The following is a 20,100-nucleotide window of genomic DNA, read 5'->3' on the forward strand; positions in this document are numbered from 1 at the left end:
ATTACTAGCGCTGTCAAAAACGGAGAGAAATAAGATCATACCGGTATGAGCGTATTCCTCTCCGTTTTTGGCACGGGCTTCCCGTAGAAGCGCAATGAAGCGCGAAACGGCCGTAGTCCAGTAACGCTCTCCTGTATGTCTTCATCAAATAAAGATTTCAGATCCCGCAGACCTATGGGGAGTGCTACCTTTCTTCTATTCACTTACTGCATGTAAGTCATCAGAGAGCTTTTACCTGCAATCATCAGTGTAGTGCCTGACGCTGCACAACAAGTCCAGGGGAGGGAAATCACTAAAGCAGCGAAAAAATTCAGCTCACCCTTGATGGAAACCAAGTAAGTTTCTGGAGCGGATAAGCCTCTGCCAGACATTGGTATTGCTTGTGAAGTCCAGCTTCTATCCATAAAATCAAAACACTAAAATATGCCTAGGCATGATTGGGGATAAGGGGTGCAAGGATTAGATTTTATGGATTGAAGCTGGACTCTCTTCCTTCACGAGTGAAATCACTCACCACGGCAATATTGTTTTACCTCATGGATCTGCACAAGGAGCGCTCTCTTCTCTTTTCCTGCACACATTTGTATCTAATAAAGATTACTTTTGTGACATTTTGATCCATTCATTTTTTATTTAGCTATGGCTCTATTCATACTGCGTTCTGTAAGGCCTATGTATGCCCTCTTCTTTAAAATGTGAGCATATTTGCTTACCTAACAAACTAGTGTCTCCGTATGGAACCAAAGAGTGATGGATAGAAAAACAGACTTCTGATAAGAGGCTATGGGGACCTTTAATGTATTCGATAGAAGCCTTTCCAACGCATATGGCCAATGAGCAGAGGAAGCTCAGTGTGGCAGTAATCTAACCCATCCATTTGTGCCGTCATCCTCTCCTCCCTGCTAATTTACTACTGGCTGAACTTTGAAGGGAATTGGGGGGGTTGAACTTTGAGTAAAATATTCTAAACTAATTTGCACGGGGATCTTTTTTTCTAGGCTGACCAATTTGTTAATATATAGCACGCAGGGAATTAAAAAGTTACTTACTGCGGAATATAGGCTAGTAGCCAGAAAAAACACATAACTAATAACCAACAAAACACATAAATTACTTCACCTTGCATCTACTAGGAGTTTCCGATTTCTCCACCTTATCTGAAGATAATTATGTAAGAAAAGAGCTGGAAAAACGTTTCAAACTCTCGCACTGCATATTTTATCCCAGTCTGTGCAGGTCTTGTTAAGCAGAACAATCTCCAGGGATTTAATTAGCAGCATTTTATAATGTTTCCACATTACTGTGCTCACATATTGCACAGCTGCCTTGTGCAATGGAGGCGGGGGGGCACGAATATTAAGAAAGATCTAAGTATAACAGACTGGTATCTCGGCGCTAGACCGCTGGTTCCTTATCATTAGGAGGAGATGCGACCCTTTTTTCACATCACACGTGTTTTATGAAGATGTTATTATCTGGCAACTGCACAAAGAGATGCCATGTCTGTACTAATGAGTTTGGAGGACATGAAATCCTTTATTACCATGGACAGTAATCTGTATTGTTACGAACTACCTTAAGCATCAACAGGATATTTATTTTTTTCGAGTTAGAAATCTGGTTCCGTTTTCATTCCCAGCGTGGCGGGCTACTTAACACCACACGGGACACCGTAAACAGGGATAATTGCAAGCACATTTTTTCTAAAAAGAAAATGTGCGTAAATGTAACCAAAACGACAATAAAATATAGCTTACCTCTTCATCTGCATGTAGTGCTCACTGGCTGCCGGGCGGCATTCAGCACGCTGCACAACTATACCCTCAATGGCCAGTTTCTCTGTGAAAGATGAAAAGAAGGTCAGGAGTAAATCTGGACTATAACACAAAGATAACACCCATTTGGGTAATATTCACACGTTGCATTTTTGCTGCATTTTTTTCTGCAGGCAAAATCTGCTTTCTTGGCAGTAAAGAAGCAGAGTAAAAAAAAAGCAGGTTTTGCTGCGTTTTTATTGCCTCTTGTGCATGCTGATAAGGTTTTGCGCCCCTCCCCCCCAAAAAAAAAAGATGATGCAACTTCCTCAGGTTTTTACACCAAAAACACAGCAAAACCTAATACCTGTGTTTTTTGCTGCATTTTTCCACTTACCCATTCCTTTCTATGGATGAAAATATGCTGCAAAATACTGAAAAAAAAGCTGAAAGAAGTGACATGCTGCATGTTGCAAAAACGCAACAGTTTTCCAAACCAATCAGGAAAAAAAAAAACCAAATGTGTGTGCATGAGATTTCTGAAATCTCATAGCTTTTGCTGGTACTGTAAAACGCAGCTTAAAATTGGAATTAAAAAAAAAAAACGAAACAAAAACACAATGTGTAAACATAACCTTACTCGGACAGTTTAGCTGGTGCAGAACTTTTCCCACAAATGGCAGGAACGGATCAAGAGCAAATATTCAGGACTGCACCACAACATACAATCCATGCCCATGTTTTGAACACAAATGTTATACAACCAAAGCATCATTTATGAGGATTTCCCAAGTAAGCATTTGCAGCACTACACACAGACAAAATTAAATGCCAGCTATTCCTTCCTATATAGTTTCACCTTTCTTTTAACGCATCTTAGATTGTAGCCTAAACTGATAAACGTATACTGAATATCTTATGTGACCACAGGAGACCAGCCATTTCCCAGTTTCTCTTTCTCACAATCCTGCGCCTGGAGAGAAGACAAATGGCTGCATCCGGAGCTCCGGTCTACTGCAAATTTCTCCATGAGTGGAGAAACACGAGGATGAGAAAATCCCGCAGACTTACAGTGTCGAAAAGTTTTCTTCCGCTTAATGTTATCACACATTTTAAGAGTTAAAAGGGTTGGCCACTACTATGGCCTACACGTGGGATAGGCCATCAATATCTGATCAGTGGGCGCGATCGCTGCCGATCAGCTAATACCAGCCGAAAGTTCTCGGATGCAACTCCATCATTTCTATAGCGGCTGCAAATCCACCCCTTATTTACTGTAAGTGAAGAGGGAATGGATCTCTAGTACCTGGTCGTGGCTACTATAGTTTTGATGTTGCTGCTGTGTTGCGGCAGCATCCAAGAACTTCTAGGCGCCTCCAGCGTTGGTAACAGGTGGTGTATAGGCTATCAATAAAAAAGTTGTGGCCAACCACTTTAAATGTCCAATAATAATTAATGTAGGTCTGTTAGGTCACTCAGTTTTAACTTATGACATTCCATATGGTGTTATTCTTAATTCCCTCTCACAACGTCAATTTAATGTGTCCAGTGTGGGTCATCACAAATGTCCAGGAGCTTAGCTACAGCATCTGGACCTCTTGTACATGGGTGCCCGTGGGATCCTGCTATTGTACATGCCAGCTAATAAGAATCCTTTTTCATCAGAACTATACACAGAAGAGAAAATCAAACCAGGGGGCACTATAATAAATAACAGCAATATCTAGACGTAGGAGATTTCTTTTATGGAGCTTTCACCCCTCCGTGTGTAATGTCCGATTGCTGCTCGATTTTTTTTTCAATTGGACAGCATTTGGACCCATGGAGTCTACCTTGTCCATTCAAACATCCATGATAATAACTGATTCGAGAAAAAACTCTGAGTATGTCCTATTCTGATCTGATGTTGTGGAAAGTGCTGAGGAGTCAGTAAGCCACTTTCCCTGACCGACTCCACAGCCAGGCCTCACTACTGAGCGTGTACATAAAGTGCAGCACAGATTGAGCTCAACTAAAAGCCGAGATCCTTAGATCAGGAACAAAACAGACATTTATAGGACATTTCATAACTTTCCCAAATTCTTCTGAAAACATTTACAGCACATCCTGCATTGTACTACTGTACCCAATGTATTATATACACTGCTCAAAAAAATAAAGGGAACACTCAAATAACACATCCTAGATCTGAATGAATGAAATATTCTCATTGAATACTTTGTTCTGTACAAAGTTGAATGTGCTGACAACAAAATCACACAAAAATCATCAATGGAAATCAAATTTATTAACCAATGGAGGCCTGGATTTGGAGTCACCCCCAAAATTAAAGTGGAAAAACACACAACAGACTGATCCAACTTTGGTGTAATGTCCTTAAAACAAGTCAAAATGAGGCTCAGTATTGTGTGTGGCCTCCACGTGCCTGTATGACCTCCCTACAACGCCTGGGCATGCTCCTGATGAGGTTGCGGATGGTCTCCTGTGGGATCTCCTCCCAGACCTGGACTAAAGCATCCGCCAACTCCTGGACAGTCTGTGGTGCAACGTGACGTTGGTGGATGGAGCGAGACATGATGTCCCAGATGTGCTCAATCAGATTCAGGTCTGGGCAAAGGGCGGGCCAGTCCATAGCTTCAATGCCTTCATCTTGCAGGAACTGCTGACACACTCCAGCCACATGAGGTCTGGCATTGTCCTGCATTAGGAGGAACCCAGTGCCAACCACACCAGCATATGGTCTTACAAGGGGTCTGAGGATCTCATCTCGGTACCTAATGGCAGGCAGGCTACCTCTGGCGAGCACATGGAGGGCTGTACGGCCTCCAAAGAAATGCCACCCCACACCATTACTTACCCACTGCCAAACCGGTCATGCTGAAGGATGTTGCAGGCAGCAGATCGCTCTCCACGGCGTCTCGAGACTCTGTCACATGTGCCCAGTGTGAACCTGAAGAGCACAGGGCGCCAGTGGCGACTTTGCCAATCCTGGTGTTCTGTAGCAAATGCCAAGCGTCCTGCACGGTGTTGGGCTGTGAGCACAACCCCCATCTGTGGACATCAGGCCCTCATACCTCCCTCATGGAGTCGGTTTCTAACCGTTTGTGCAGACACCTGCACATTTGTGGCCTGCTGGAGGTCATTTTGCAGGGCTCTGGCAGTGCGCCTCCTGTTCCTCCTTGCATAAAGGCAGAGGTAGCGGTCCTGCTGCTGGGTTATTGCCCTCCTACGGCCCCTGTCTCCTGGTAGCGCCTCCAGCCTCTGGACACTACGCTGACAGACACAGCTCGCATTGATGTGCCATCCTGGATGAGCTGCACTACCTGAGCAACGTCTGTGGGTTGTAGAGTCCGTCTCATGATACCACAAGTGTGAAAACACAACTAACATTCAAAAGTGACCAAAACATCAGCCAGAAAGCATTGGTACTGAGATGTGGTCCGTGGTCCCCACCTGCAGAACCACTCCTTTATTGAGGGTGTCTTGATAATTGCCAATAATTTCCATCTATTGTCTATTCCATTTGCACAACAGCATGTGAAATTGATTGTCAATCAGTGTTGCTTCCTAAGTGGACAGTTTGATTTCACAGAAGTGTTATTTACTTGGAGTTATATTCTGTTGTTTAAGTGTTCCCTTTATTTTTTTGAGCAGTGTATTTTAGGAGTGAGAGTCGGTCCATTTTATACAGACTTTACCAAAGTGGACACAGACTCCAACTCCACGACTCGGACTCCACAGCCTGCTTGCGGACAGGGTTGCCAACTTAACATTTTATTTTTTCCTTGACAGCTTAAATAAATAAATAAATAACGGACAGACAATATTTTTAATGGACACAATGGAAAATCTTAATAAAACAATAAGATTAATGTTACATATGTAAAGTCCATAATTATGATAAGAAAAGTGACCAATTTTTAACGCACTGTCCTGGAATTTCTGGACAGTTGGCAACCCTGGCTGTGGATCACAATAAGGCCACGGCCCCACTATCAGTATTTTTTCTCAGGAGTGGGAGACAAAACCATGTGAGGAACAATCAGAGAAAAGGTATAATAGAAACAAGTCACCAATTCTGCATTTATTATCCACTCCTGAGAAAAAATAATGGGTCTGGGTGCTGAAAAAAAAAAGGGCCAGGACGCAGACACAGATGTGTGAACACGCCCTTAGGATTGCACTTGAAAGCTTGTTCCATTTTTGCCAAATCCAACAGATGACATTAAGATTTATTAATTATCTTACATCTAAACTTCTTTTAGCATGTTCAGAACATGTTATGGAAGCAATAACACAAATCATCAATAACATTCTAGGAAACCATTTCTGGTACCAATACAACATAAGAGACGCTAAAGAAATCTGTCCTTGTAGGTCAGAGAAGGTTTCATCAGTTATGTATTTTTCCTAAAGAGCCTAGAAATGGAAATGCACAAAATTGTAAGAAGAATTTTATTACAAATCTGAGATCCTCTATGGCAGCATTGTCTGCTCTTAATATAATCCGCTCATCGGGGGAACTTCTGCATTTACTCGGAAATTACTGACAGAGCGAAAAGACTGGAAATAATGAAATCATAGAAAGCAGATAACATATACCAAAATTGTAAGCTACAAGTCATAATATGGATTTTACTATTCCTTAGTGTTGGAGCTCAGAGAAGAAAAAAAAACACAGCGGAGTTTCATTTTATCTATAAAGAATATACGAATGTTACGATTTTCAGGGAAAAGCCATAAAATATCGCAGTTGACAGTCTCTGGAAAGCGGAAGAGAGACTGGAGAAGCATTGGACAATTGGAACCATAATCCATATTCTCAGGTTGCATTTTGCATCTCAAGGTAAATGTTGTTCCGTTCCTCCTATCTTCTTGGCAATATCCCTAAAAATTAGCTCAGAGTGTAGGACTCACAAGGGAAATGTATCAAGACTGGCATTCATACACTAGTCCTAAACCTGCAGTCGGCTGGAATAAGATGCAGCAAATTTATTAAAGCCAATCTGTCACCAGGTTTGTGTTACCTCATCTGAGAGCAGTATAATGTAGAGAAAGAGACCCTGATTCCAGTGATGTGTCACTTAGCTTACTGGGTGCAGTAATTATGAGAGTTTTTAGATGTAGCAGAGCTCAGAAAGCTAACACCGCCCACACCACAGCTTTGTGTACATTGTCTATTGACAGCTGCTAATCAGGGCAGGGGGAGTGGTTGGACCACGACTCATGAAGTCAGCTAGTCCAGGCAGTGATAATCTCCTGCTGATAAAAAGCTCATTGTATTCAAACAACAGCACATAGCCTAGTAAATTGAATCTCTGGAATCAGTGTCTCAGCCCATACATCATGTGACCCTCAGGTTACATAATAAAAACCTGCTGACAGCTTACTTTAAGGGTTTTCCAAATAAAAGTGGAGCATCTTTGGGCTGTCAGTACATGATAAAATGAAATGTACACCAGAAATGAGCTAATGTAGAATTGAGCTACAATGTACATCAGTTTTCTAGCGTAAGTTATGGCAAATTTTATTGACAAAGCAGGGCACTCAACGCTCATGTGAAATCCAGCGCCTGTGCACTAGCGGGTAATTGTGCTGTAGTACCATTGAAACTGGGGGGGGCTATGGATGAATTCAGGCACTAGAGCTCAGGTGCGGGATTACTAACGTGATTTTGTGGGCTGGCTAAACATGTCAATCAACTGAGAGAGGAACAGTTTACAAACAAAATGATCCCATTTGGCAGCTCATTTGCATGAGACAATGAAAACTGGAGTATACAGGTAGAATGGCGCTTTTAGAAATGGAAAATAGGCCTGATGTGTTAGGCATGTACAATTATAATGAATTTTACTGGTGTTTCAAAAGGTAAAATTGGGGTGACGGACTCCCTTTAATTTCAACCAAGGGTCAGTTAAGGATGTGGGATAAAAGCAACTTTAGAACTTAGTTTCTCATATTAATACACGTGAAGATAAAAAAAAAATCCATAAAGCATGAGCCAATTTGTCTTAAAAGGGGGAACTATGCCCCTTCTCATCCTAAGTGGCAATCAGACCGAATCGACAATCATTTATATAACCATGGATGTTATTTTATTCAACAAGTTATCTAAACCTTTTTTGGAGCGAATGATTTTTCATGTGTCACCAGCTCCTGGGGTGACTCTTAAACATGTTCTCAGCTCTTATGGTAAAGACGTGTCCTGTGTGGCATTTAAACCGGTTTTTCTCCAGTCAGAGGCAATGCCTCCTTGTCTCTTCAAGGGATCTTACATAAAAAAAGCCTTTTATCCCTTGTATATGCATTTTGATACTTATACAAACAAAATTATGTCCCACCTTAATGTCTCTTACTAAGATAAAAATTTTAATTCCAAATAATCTTCTCTCATATCAAAGATCCCCCATGTCTCATAAATTAAGCTGAAAACATGGAATCAAGAAAATTGGGCTTTACAGTAGTGCCATTTCTCTTTTTCTATGGCTTCATTCTTCAGATAGGCAGATTTCGCTATTTGCAAATGAGCTGTTAAGATCTATGGGCCGGACACTGATCTTCCTGAGATCTTGCCTCCAGAGATTATTTTAAATGAAAGGGGGGGGGGGGGTGTTACCAGTGTGAGACATGTAGACCAGGACAGCAGACTGTCAGTCATTACTAGTCTCACACTGGTAACCCCCAATTTAATTTAAAACAAGCTCTTGAGGCAGATTCTCAGGGAGATCTATGTCCTGCCCATGGATCTTAATACCTCATTTCCATCTTAAGAAAAATGTATATTTCGCTGGAATCAGATCACCGCTATCAAGGTATCACTTTATTCAACTTTCTATGCATGCCCATATAGACGGCTTAGGAGGGATGATCCTACTGACAGATTTCCTTTAAAGGGACTCTGTCAGCACAGAATGCCTGTTCAAACCAAGTACAGGCATTTGGAGCACAAAAGAAGGGCTAATCATTTAAATATACCTTCCCACCTGCTTGTTTTCCATGTATTTCCACCCTTCACTGGCTCTATGAGGTCAGAGCTATCAAGAAGAGTACGGTGGAGTGGAGATCGAGGGAAATCAAGCAGCTGGGAAAGTGCACTTAAATGATTGGCCACGCCATGATGAACTGAGCGTCTGTACTGGGTTTGAACAGTCATTCTGTGCTGACAGAGTCCTTTTAGGCTGTGTGCCCACTATGCGTTTTCAAGCATTTTTGATGTGGAATTTTCGCAGCGGAAACGCTTTAAAAACGCTTGGTAATCCGTGCCCCATGGTCCCCAATGAAAATCCACATGTTCTGTGCACATGCTGCAGAATTTTCCGCAGCGGATTTTCCTTGCGGAAAAATCCGCAGCATGTTCATTATTTGTGTGTTTCCGCATGCCGATTTGAGGTCACAATGCATTTAAAAAACGCAAGTCAAATCCGCATGCAAAAACGCTTAAAAAATGCGTGTGAAATCCGCAAGCGTTTTTACTGGCAAGGACATGCAGAAACGCTGCGGAAATTTTCTGCTTCAATTCTGCATCATGGGCACATAGCCTTAAAGGAATATTTCACCATCTTTTGAAAAGTTGGTATGGAGAAGAATTTTTCATAAAATAAAGAAAGAAGTGGTACTTCTGAACCTACACAGATTCAGCCCGGCCCCTCCAGTGTTCTCCCCTGGGACAGAAAGTGATGATGCGCCATCCATTCAGCCACCTGACTGCTGCGGCACTGATTGGCTACAGGGTCAGGTGACTGACAGGACATCACTTCCAGCACATTTATATATTTTATAACAATCCTTTCTCTTCTGGCAGTCTTGAAAAAAAAAAGTGGTGAAAAAGCCCTTTAAATATAAAGGGCATAAAAACCTGCTTAGAACATAACACAGTATTTTATTACTGTTTTGTGAAGCTGAATATGGAAGCTTTTCATTAGACAGTGTTAAAAGAAGAGATGAGAAGTAAAGGCCGTCTGAAGATGGCACACAATTTATCGCAGATATTAAATATTTAATAGTTACGCTTGCAAGTGGGATATCATTTTTAGAAGACAGTGCATCAATCTAGCCCTTGTCAATGTCAGGTTCACAAAACTTGGAGAGAAATGTATTTGCTCTATTAATAAATAATACCCATTTAATGCAAACAGAATTGTATAATAAAGAAAAAGTACAAACAAAATGACTAAGATTACTGTGACTCAATGAAGAATGCCTGCATACGAATGATAAAAACCCCAGCAATATTCCAGCTATGAAGCGGAGAGTCGAAATATCATCTGGGTAGTGGAATGACCAAGCTAACATGCTAACTACATGGTAATGCAAAACTGTCATAACACGTCAGGAAGAAGACATTGGTAGCAATGATTCACATCTGCACTCGCTCAATAAATGCCAACATTACTTCAAGAGCCATTAATCTCCATCATCTTATGTGCCGTGTACTGTAACCAGTTAATCTGTAGGCGGTTTAAAGAAAAATAAATCAAGAATAAATTAAAGATTTTTTTTTATTTAAGGCCCATCTTATACACAGGCAGCAAAGAACCAGGCAAGAGCTGATTGCTGCTATCTGAACAACTGCAATTCAGTGCTCTGAAAAGCCCCATTAGAGAATCCCATTAGCATTTATGAAGAGCGATACAAAATCACATTACCGTGCTACGCTCTGCAGAATCACAAGATGACTTTCACCGGAGCAGAGGACCAGACGCTTGTTTTGCTGATTCACAGCACAAACACAAAGGTGCGGTATTATGTGCATAGAATAGATGGAAGGCTGTGGTTGACGATCAAGCTTCACAAACTCCACTTAAAACTATTCCTCAATACACCATGCCATTCATAAATAGCACGGCGCGTAAAATGTAGTCACTGAAATGGCTAGACATGTAAAAAGCGAAGGGTCATGGTTTTCACATAATATTAAATAAAAGAAAATAGCGACTGCTTAAAAGAAACTACCAAAAGGTGGACTTTATTGGGGGGGGCTACAAGTCGGTCTTTATAAAATGGCTAGAGGAAAAATATGACTTTGAAGAAAGAAAAAAAAAACAAGCTTCAGATGAATCAGCATTTGACATGAAGACACCCTTCCTCTTCAGTAAGAGGTTACACACCGACATGGGTAACGCTAAAGTATCTCCGTTAGGAGGCGAGAAAAGAGCAACGTTGCGATTAGGTTAATTTAATGTTATATTTTCACTGGAGGAGGCCCTGCAAGTCCAGCCGCCCCCAAGCAATAATAGGTGGCCACTGGGGTTGCCAACTTTACTTTTTCTTTTTTCTGGACAGCATCTCAAAAAAAATCACGGACAGGACACTTTCTTTACGGACACATTAGCGGACCATAATAAATCATTGCGATTACAAGAGATGTCTACAGACCAGAAATCATAAAGACCTGAGCTGCGTTCCCTGAGAACTGTAAAAAGTGATAAATACAGCCAAAAATCTGTACAAGTCTCTTCAGTTTAAAAAAAAATAAAAAATCACAGACATGTCATTTACTTTTTTTTTTTTTACAGACAGATTAAAAAAGTGCCCCGTTTTTACGGACTGTCCAGGAATTTCTGGTGGTCACCAGTTGTTAAACAGGCATTTCATAGAGAAGCAACAACCCCTTCACTGTATTTCCTTTAAAAGATTTCAAATTTTGATAAAAAAAAAAAAAAAGGTAAATGGACATATTGGAAAATATCTAAAAAAAAAAAAATCAAAACAATCTACACAAATATCTTAAAAAAATTACTATAGCATATATTAATTTGATGTTAGCTTTGTCAATTTTCATGGGAGTAATAGTTAATGGGGTTTTCTGGGAATGCAGGACATCTTAGCCAAAAGAAGTAAAAAAAAAAACAGCCATTACTAACATCGAGTCCAGTGCAGCTCATCATTCATATGACCGCTGCAGCCAACCACTTGCCTTAGTTGGCATGCACGGCACATGACTACTAAGGGCAGTTATTGGCTGTAACATTCCTCATCACTACAGTATCAGCAGTACCAAAGTAGTGGAGAAATTGGAAATTTCTTTACATTATATTCTTACTCTTATTCCTACTATTGAAAAACTTTGGCCTCTCCTATCAAGCTCCTTGAGTCTGTTTGCCTGTAATGATTGTTTTAGCACCAGTTTATCATTGCTGTGACCCAGCAGATGTGCCTCCTGGTCCGGCAATGCCCCCTTCTGTGATAGGCAGTTCTCGGTCTATGAACTTAGGACATACAGAGCCTGGTGTGGGCGGGGTTAGCTTTCTCAGCTCTGCTTGATTCTAAATCTAAAAGCTCCGATCATGTGAGAACAGCGGCACCCAGTAATCTAAGTGATGCATCATTGGATTCAGTTTCTCTTTGCCTACATCAAGCTGCTCTCAGGTGAGGTAGCAAAAACCTGCTGGCGGATTTCTTTTAACAACCAGCCCAAATTATTTAAATCTGACCAGTATCACTTTGTGGTAATAACTCTGGAACGCTTCAACGTATCCCAGTGATTCTGAGAATGTTTTTTCGTGACACATGTTTTCCATTTGTGAAAATATTGGAATTTTGGCAAAAAAGTTTGAAAAATTTGCAGTGTTAAATCTTTATATCCTTAAACTAGTTAGTCATGTTGTACAAAATAATAAATTATACAAAATAAATAATACAAAATAATAAATAACATTTCCCCTATGTCTACTTTACATCTGCATAATTTTCGTAAATGCCCTTTTATTCAGTTAGCATGTTAGAAGGGTTAAAAGTTTAGTAGCAATTTCTAATTTTTTCAAGAAACTCCTTTTTCTCTGAAGAGGCAATTGGTATACATATTTTTTTTTCAAGAGACTCAGCGGCTCCTGTATTAGGCTTCATTCACACATTTGGTTTTGTCCTTTTTCGGTTGTTAAAAAGGACACCATTCTGACTCCTATTCGATCCCTCGAACTAGGGGCACCCTAGGATATCCCTGTCCCCTGGATTATGCCGCATGGTGGAGACGCAGGGGTCTTGTACCTTGCTATGCTCCCATCTTAACCCTTATCTGTTCCCTCCCCCACCAAGGGAGGTGAGAGGCCGAAGTGTATTGGAAAACATTAACCAGACAGACAGGGGTAAACAGAAAGGAATAAAAAACTACAATCATACAAATACACTCACAAATCAACAGAGTGGCTATCAAGGGAACTGTAGGAGGAGTAAACTAAATGGGAGAGAATTAGGATAAACACACTGTACCAAATTTATGCAGATATCTCCTGTAAACACCAACCGCCTGCTACTAATTCAGAACTCTCTCTCACCACCAAACCAGGAAGCTGTAACTATCACTGCCAACTCCCAAGTGCCAGTGACAAGCATATATACAGGAGGGGAGTGGCCAACACAGAACAGATCAGACAATTCAGGATTCACAGCTCCAGGAGATCAATTGAGCTGATTAACTCTTGCAATAACAGAGCAAGGAAGTCACATGGACCAATTCTTAGTTCCATTGATCTATACATACATCCGGTTTAAATATGTATCTGTCGGTCGGATCCGTTAGAGTGAGAGCCTGATCAGTTTTCTGGATCAGACTTGGCCATAAAGTCTATGGGGATCTGCTAATAACAGTTGAAAAATGGAAAACTTTCAATTCAGCTCTCCATCCGCATTTCATCCAATTTAATGGATACATTGCTAATGGAGAGTCAAACTAGTAAGGAAGTTTGGACATGTGTGAGTGTCAGAGAATTTCATATTCTCAAAATATTTTGCAGATCTGACTCGGTCATTCATGTCTAAGGGGATGTAATAAAAAAAAAAGAGAAAAACTGAAGACATCCCTTTTATATTAGTTTTTAATTCCCTTTTAACAGATCCATTGCTAAGTGTCAATGGAAATAACAGCTCAGTTTACTTTCTTTAGTTTTTAAAAAGACGAGAAGAAAAAAAATGGAGACAAAACTTACACGAGGGAAGACGTGCCAATTTTTGATGTATGTTAAAACTGAAATAGATGCGTAAATGTAGCCGCTAGCTGCCCATACACATTAGATGGCTGTCGGCTGAAGCATGGCTGCCGACTCTCTCATACACAGGAGTGTTCTCTGCCGGTGGCTTATCTCCGGCAGTCAAAAAATGGAAGTGCAAATTCAACTGCAAGTCGTTCGGTGCCCCCATAGACATTAGACCATTGAGGTCGGCTGGGGCGTCCGACATTAGTCTAATGTGTATGCGGGCTCTTAAGCATAACACAGTATATGCAGTCTGGTTTGAGTTTCACCGGTTCATATTTCACAGTCTTTAGGACATATTGGGTAAATTAATTTGCAGACTTTCATCATTGCTTTCAGTGAATTTGTTATTCTAGCGTATATATTTGGTGAATTTTCATCTTGTGAAATAAAGGATAATAATTTTCCCCATCTAATCATCATCATGTCTGTGACTCACAGCTTGCATATGGAGGCATTTAGGATTAATATAGCATTTATGCTAAATCTTTCAATACACAGACACATACGGGATGATGTGTGAAGGTATCTAGACATGGCCTGCCTTTGCTATCTGGAATAAAACCTGCATTGAGAACTTAAACAACCTGCCATGCTGCCTGCATCTAAGAGCCGGCACGTGCCACCATCCTGTTGAACTGTGGCATTTGAGAGACTCCCAATAGAAAACGAACTGGTCAAATTAAGAAAAGACTTGTCAAGCGTTCTGTGCAGTGGGGAAAGGGGTCGAGCATCAGGGAAACCTTTCAGTGACCAGGATTAAAGCTGTTCTCTATAAAAAGTTTAGCAGTGTTTCGTGACCTGTGGCTATGGCAGCATGATATATTCCCTTTTGAAAATTGCTTGAGAATTTTTTTTATTTTTTTAAACAATTAGTGGTGTGAGCACATTGATGTTTTTTTCTCTTGTTATTTTGGAGAATCTAAGAACCATAAAATAACACAGCAATTTACTTCATTGATTAAGTCATCATGAGGACATAGGAGTACAGCTTACCATGAATACAAGTATTTTCCCATTAAAAGTAAGGCTTGTTGTGACTATGATCCATTTACTTTTTAGCACTTGTATCAGGTACAATGCCTTTTAAAACTGCAAAGTTTGGTAACCGTTGTTAGTTTTTAAAGCATACCTATCATTTCCGGTAACTTTTCATAATAAAATTGCCATGTGTACACCATTTCTGGAAATTACATGACTTGTATCCTGCATTTTTTCATCAGCTTTCCCCTCCGCAGAATCCATGTCTAATTTTCAGCTGCCTGTGAGCTGGCGGGTGGAGACTAGGTGCTATGATATCTCCCATAGCCCAGACGGAGAGATGTCAGGATTCCTGCTCTTCTTTCTCTGTAGCACATAGACAGAAGCAGCAGCACTGAAGACATTCTACAGTAGTACTGAGCAGTGTAGATGTGAATCCAATCCTGAAGTGAAATTTGCTAGAAGCTGCAACTGGCTCTTGCCTGGTGTCTTACTGTGCAGAGTTATTACTTATCCTTCCCCTCTCCATAGAGTGTAGTAGAGAGAGCAACCAGACATTAGAGATGTGCGGATCATGCAAAATTTGAACTCGCCTGTTCACTTGGATTTACCGATGAAATTCGAGTTGCAAAGAAGTTATTCTCCACCAATGTAATGTCTCTTATTAGGCTCTGGGTTTTCTTCAGAAAGCAAATATCCTATTGTAAAAACAATATCCTTATACTCCCTTTAACACAACTCTCCAGTCCTTCCGCTCCTCAATGTCACCTGTCAAATCCTAGTCTTATCTTCTGATCACTGCTGCGAGAGCTGAAATCCCCAGACCTCTCAGACGGAGTCAGGACTTACGACTATGATGAAGCCTGGGAGGGTTCTGAGAAAACATGCAAAAGGTCACAATGTCATGACGTGTGCTGTGACCTTGCACGCATATGACCATCACAATCCCTGGCCATGTGAGAGCCAAAAGACAGGGATTTCAGCGCAAGTGACAGATCTGAAGATGCGATGACGACCGGACAAGTGACAGTGAGGACCTGAGGGGCTGTAGAGCTGAGCGATAAGGTGAGTATGAGAATTTTTTTTATTTCTTAACCTTTTGTTAGCCCCTTATGGCTCAGAAAAATAATGGCCACTGGTCACGATGTTGCTGAATCCGTGTGGAAACATATTACAAAAAATACACATTTTGGCAAAAGTGGATTTTTGCAGAATTCAATTCCACTCAGATTTATCCGCTCATCTCTACCTGACATCTCATTGAGCTGGCAGTCTGACTTGCTTTGACCAAGCCTGATTTGAGACTCAATCACAAAGGCTAAAGTTTTTAGCGTGACCATCCCCTTAAAGGGAGAGTGGAAAACATGTATTCTTTGTTTTCATGTAACATTACAAGGGAAACAAGTGCGGAAACCCAAGTGAAGGATAAGCTACTACTGCACCCGCCAGCTTGGCATTAAAATGAAATAACATGGACAAATGGACTGTGGGTGCACAAAGCAGGACTACAAGCAAATGAACTACGGAGATGTTGTTTGTTGCCATGGTAACTGCCACCGAACATGTCCGTGAAGCATTAAACTTCTATTTTATCCTTAATAAGAGAGACCTGCTGCATCATTGACCATTATATATATATATAATTTTTTTAAATACAATTTTTCGTATATATTTTATACTGGTGTACTTGAGCATGAACTAGAATGCCAGAATTACATTTATAAGAAATAAAAGGCTGAATACCTTAATTGTGAGATTTAACAAAAATGCTGTGAAATGCGTGACTTCTAGTTTCTATGAGAAACTGTGCTTTAACTTAAAGCTTTTGCTAAGCGTTGGCTTTTATCTTCCACTAAGGAATACATCAGACGCTCCACAATGTAAAAGCCTCTGATAATTCCTTCTCTGCTACTCATCTAAGTGTTCGGGGGAAAAAAAGAAACGCAACTTTGAACATTCTCCTAAGTAGTCATTATTATATAAAGATTTCTCCACATTTTCATTTTCTGCTCCACTAAATGTAAATTCAGTAATATTCTTTCAAAGCGGATACAAGAAACTCACACTGTCACTACAAATGCCATGCTTCAAGAACCTAAGACTCCTTTTACACTGCTTTTTGCAACATCCATTGAAGGAATACATGAGCCATTTGTTTCTACATGTATGCCTCAGTGTGACCTCTGCTGCCGATATGGAAGGTGGTGGGGTCGAATTTATACTTCCTATGCATGGAACAGCACCTGATTCACACCACACAATTGACACCAAAAGGACACTTTTTCAGCCTCCTTTGGGATAACAGGAGCATTAGGGATTTGGTTTGATACATGAATTGGAAGAGAAAAAAAAAAAAAGTTAAAAAAAGGTGTAGCTCACCTCTAGGGATTGCATGGTGGACCTGTTTGGTATCCCAGCTGCAGCGGCCCCATGGCTGGGGAGCCCCCAGGTAAAAGTTTTCATTATAGGGAAAAAGGACTTTGAAGATAGGCTGCACTGATGGAAAAGAGTCTCTTGCTGCAAGGCAGTTCAATTAGGGTTCCTTTATTCAGACTACACGTTTTCAACACCGTATTGACGTCTTTTTCAAGTCATAAACGACAGAAACGGTTTACAAGTGCAGAGGGGGTTTTTAAAGCCTGAAATGGGCCATTTCACTTGTAAACCCTTTGTCTTTTTTATGACGTAGAAAAGACGCCGATACGGTGTTGAAACACGTAGGCTGAATAAAAGAACCCTCATCCATTGGCGCAGCCTATCTTCAAAGTACTTTTTTTCCCCTATATGGAGAAGGGTAAAAACTGGACTCCTAAGAGACTTGACTTTATATTTACATTTGTATGTCTTCGCTCATCACTGCCGCCTTCATGTATGACCCAATATATACAGTGTGTGTTTGAAGATATTTTTTTTGTGCATGGCCCAAGTTGAATAAACAGAATAGAATACAATTATATCCTAGGATAATTATTCCTACAACACTACTCCTAAGCAACACATCTTGGATGATCACAGATGCAGGGAAAATCCCTCAGGTCATCTCATTGAAAACGTCTGGTCGAGGAGTGGTAATAACCACATGCCTGATGGCAGATTTAACAGAACCACTTTAGAGATATATTGGCACAACAGTCCAACTGTGAGCTAACCCAATGTCCTATTGACTAGTCCTTTAGGTCTAGCTAGGCACAAGAGCGTTCCTAGGTGTATGTAACAAGGTATCACATACACAAGGCGAAAGTTGAGGCATGGTAGTGGGTTTTATCTTGATCCACCATAGAAGTTCAACGCACAAGAAGAGTCCGAGGTAAAGCTAGTTATGTTTTCATTTTTTTTTACTGTGGAGCACAAATACACATAATAGCAATATTTTGGCACATATTATATGCATTTCTGCTATACAATAAAGCAATGAAAAATGTATCTGGCGGTGACTTTGACCTTTCTTCAAGATTGCCTAGCTGACATTTTTAATTTGCTGGCCATATTAAAAAACATATCCAGTAATGTACATCAAGAGTAAAAGAGAAGCTATTCATGCAGTTCATCTATAATAGGGGTCTCAAACACGAGTCCAGCATGCAGCCCCCAGAGCTCCATTGTGTGGCCCTTGGATCCCCTGAGATGATTGTGGCTTGGTCCAGGGGCCGCCGTTGTCAGTGTTCCTTTTCAACTGAGGCTGGAGGCGCTACCAGGAGACAGGCCAGTACACCAGGAGACGTGGTGTGAGCCATAGGAGGGCAACAACCCAGCAGCAGGACCGCTACCTCCGCCTTTATGCAAGGAGGAGCAGGAGGAGCACTGCCAGAGCCCTGCAAAATGACCTCCAGCAGGCCACAAATGTGCATGTGTCTGCACAAACAGTTAGAAACAGACTCCATGAGGGTGGTATGAGGGCCCGACGTCCACAGATGGGGGTTGTGCTCACAGCCCAACACCGTGCAGGACAATTGGCATTTGCTACAGAACACCAGGATTGGCAAAGTCACCACTGGCGCCCTGTGCTCTTCACAGATGAAAGCAGGTTCACACTGAGCACATGTGACAGACGTGACAGAGTCTGGAGACGCCGTGGAGAGCGATCTGGTGCCTGCAACATCCTTCAGCATGACCAGTTTGGCAGTGGGTCAGTAATGGTGTGGGGTGACATTTTTTTGGAGGGCCGCACAGCCCTCCATGTGCTCGCCAGAGGTAGCCCGACTGCCATTAGGTACCGAGATGAGATCCTCAGACCCCTTGAGAGACCATAAGCTGGTGCAGTTGGCCCTGGGTTCAAACTAATGCAGGACAATGCCAGACCTCATGTGGCTGGAGTGTGTCAGCAGTTCCTGCAAGATGAAGGCATTGAAGCTATGGACTGGCCGCCCGTTCCCCAGACCTGAATCCGATTGAGCACATCTGGGACATCATGTCTCGCTCCATCCACCAACGTCACGTTGCACCACAGACTGTCCAGGAGGTGGCGGATGCTTTAGTCCAGGTCTGGAAGGAGATCCCACAGGAGACCATCCGCAACCTCATCAGGAGCATGCCCAGGCGTTGTAGGGAGGTCATACAGGCACGTGGAGGCCACACACAATACTGAGCCTCATTTTGACTTGTTTTAAGGACATTACATCATAGTTGGATCAGCCTGTAGTGTGTTTTTCCCCTTTAATTTTGGGGGTGACTCTAAATCCAAGCCTCCATTGGTTAATAAATTTGATTTCCATTGATGATTTTTGCGTGCTTTTGCTGTCAGCACATTCAACTTTGTACAGAACAAAGTATTCAATGAGAATATTTCATTCATTCAGATCTAGAATGTGTTATTTGAGTGTTCCCTTACTTTTTTAGAGCAGTATATACATATATATATATATATACACATACATACATACATACATATACACAGAATGTGGGACATAGTTACGAGTACAACATGGGGACATTACTATATGATGGCAACCAGGATGGGGACAGTACTACAAGATGGGACCAGGATGGGAACATTACTACAAGATGGGGACCATTGTTACAGAACAACGGACATTATTAAAGAATTGGGGACATTTTTACAGGATGAAGAACATTATTACAGGTCAGGGGACATTAATATAGTAAGTATAGTAAGGGCGATACAACAAAACTAAAAATTAAAATGTTGCCCATAGTAACCAATTAAGTCTTTGTTTTTATTTCCATGCTAACTGGCTATAGTGAGGGCATGTGTATACGCTTAATATTTGCAAAAGATTTTTCTGCAGCAAAAAAAAAAAAAAAACAGGAAAAAAAAAAAGTGTTGGCAGGAAAAAAAGCTGTGTAGAATACACACCCTTTTGTGTGCATTTTTGTGTTGTTTTTTTACTCACTCATTTGAACAACTTTGAAGAAAACATAACGCTTTGATAGTTCAA

At 41.1% G+C, this 20,100-nt stretch overlaps 1 protein-coding gene across 1 annotated transcript in view; it reads right to left on the bottom strand.

The window, feature by feature from the left end:
• The window catches only part of GTF2F2 (general transcription factor IIF subunit 2), a 201,510-nt gene that overhangs the window by 110,417 nt on the left and 70,993 nt on the right, over positions 1–20,100 (bottom strand). The window contains exon 6 of the mRNA XM_073663879.1: positions 1,758–1,839. Within this exon, the coding sequence (XP_073519980.1) occupies positions 1,758–1,839 (82 nt within the window). The remainder of the gene's footprint in view (positions 1–1,757; positions 1,840–20,100) is intronic.

This window comes from Phyllobates terribilis, unplaced genomic scaffold, assembly GCF_046119375.1.
Source record: "Phyllobates terribilis strain yellow unplaced genomic scaffold, ASM4611937v1 Scaffold_2__4_contigs__length_985480577, whole genome shotgun sequence".
NCBI classification, from domain to species: domain Eukaryota; kingdom Metazoa; phylum Chordata; class Amphibia; order Anura; family Dendrobatidae; genus Phyllobates; species Phyllobates terribilis.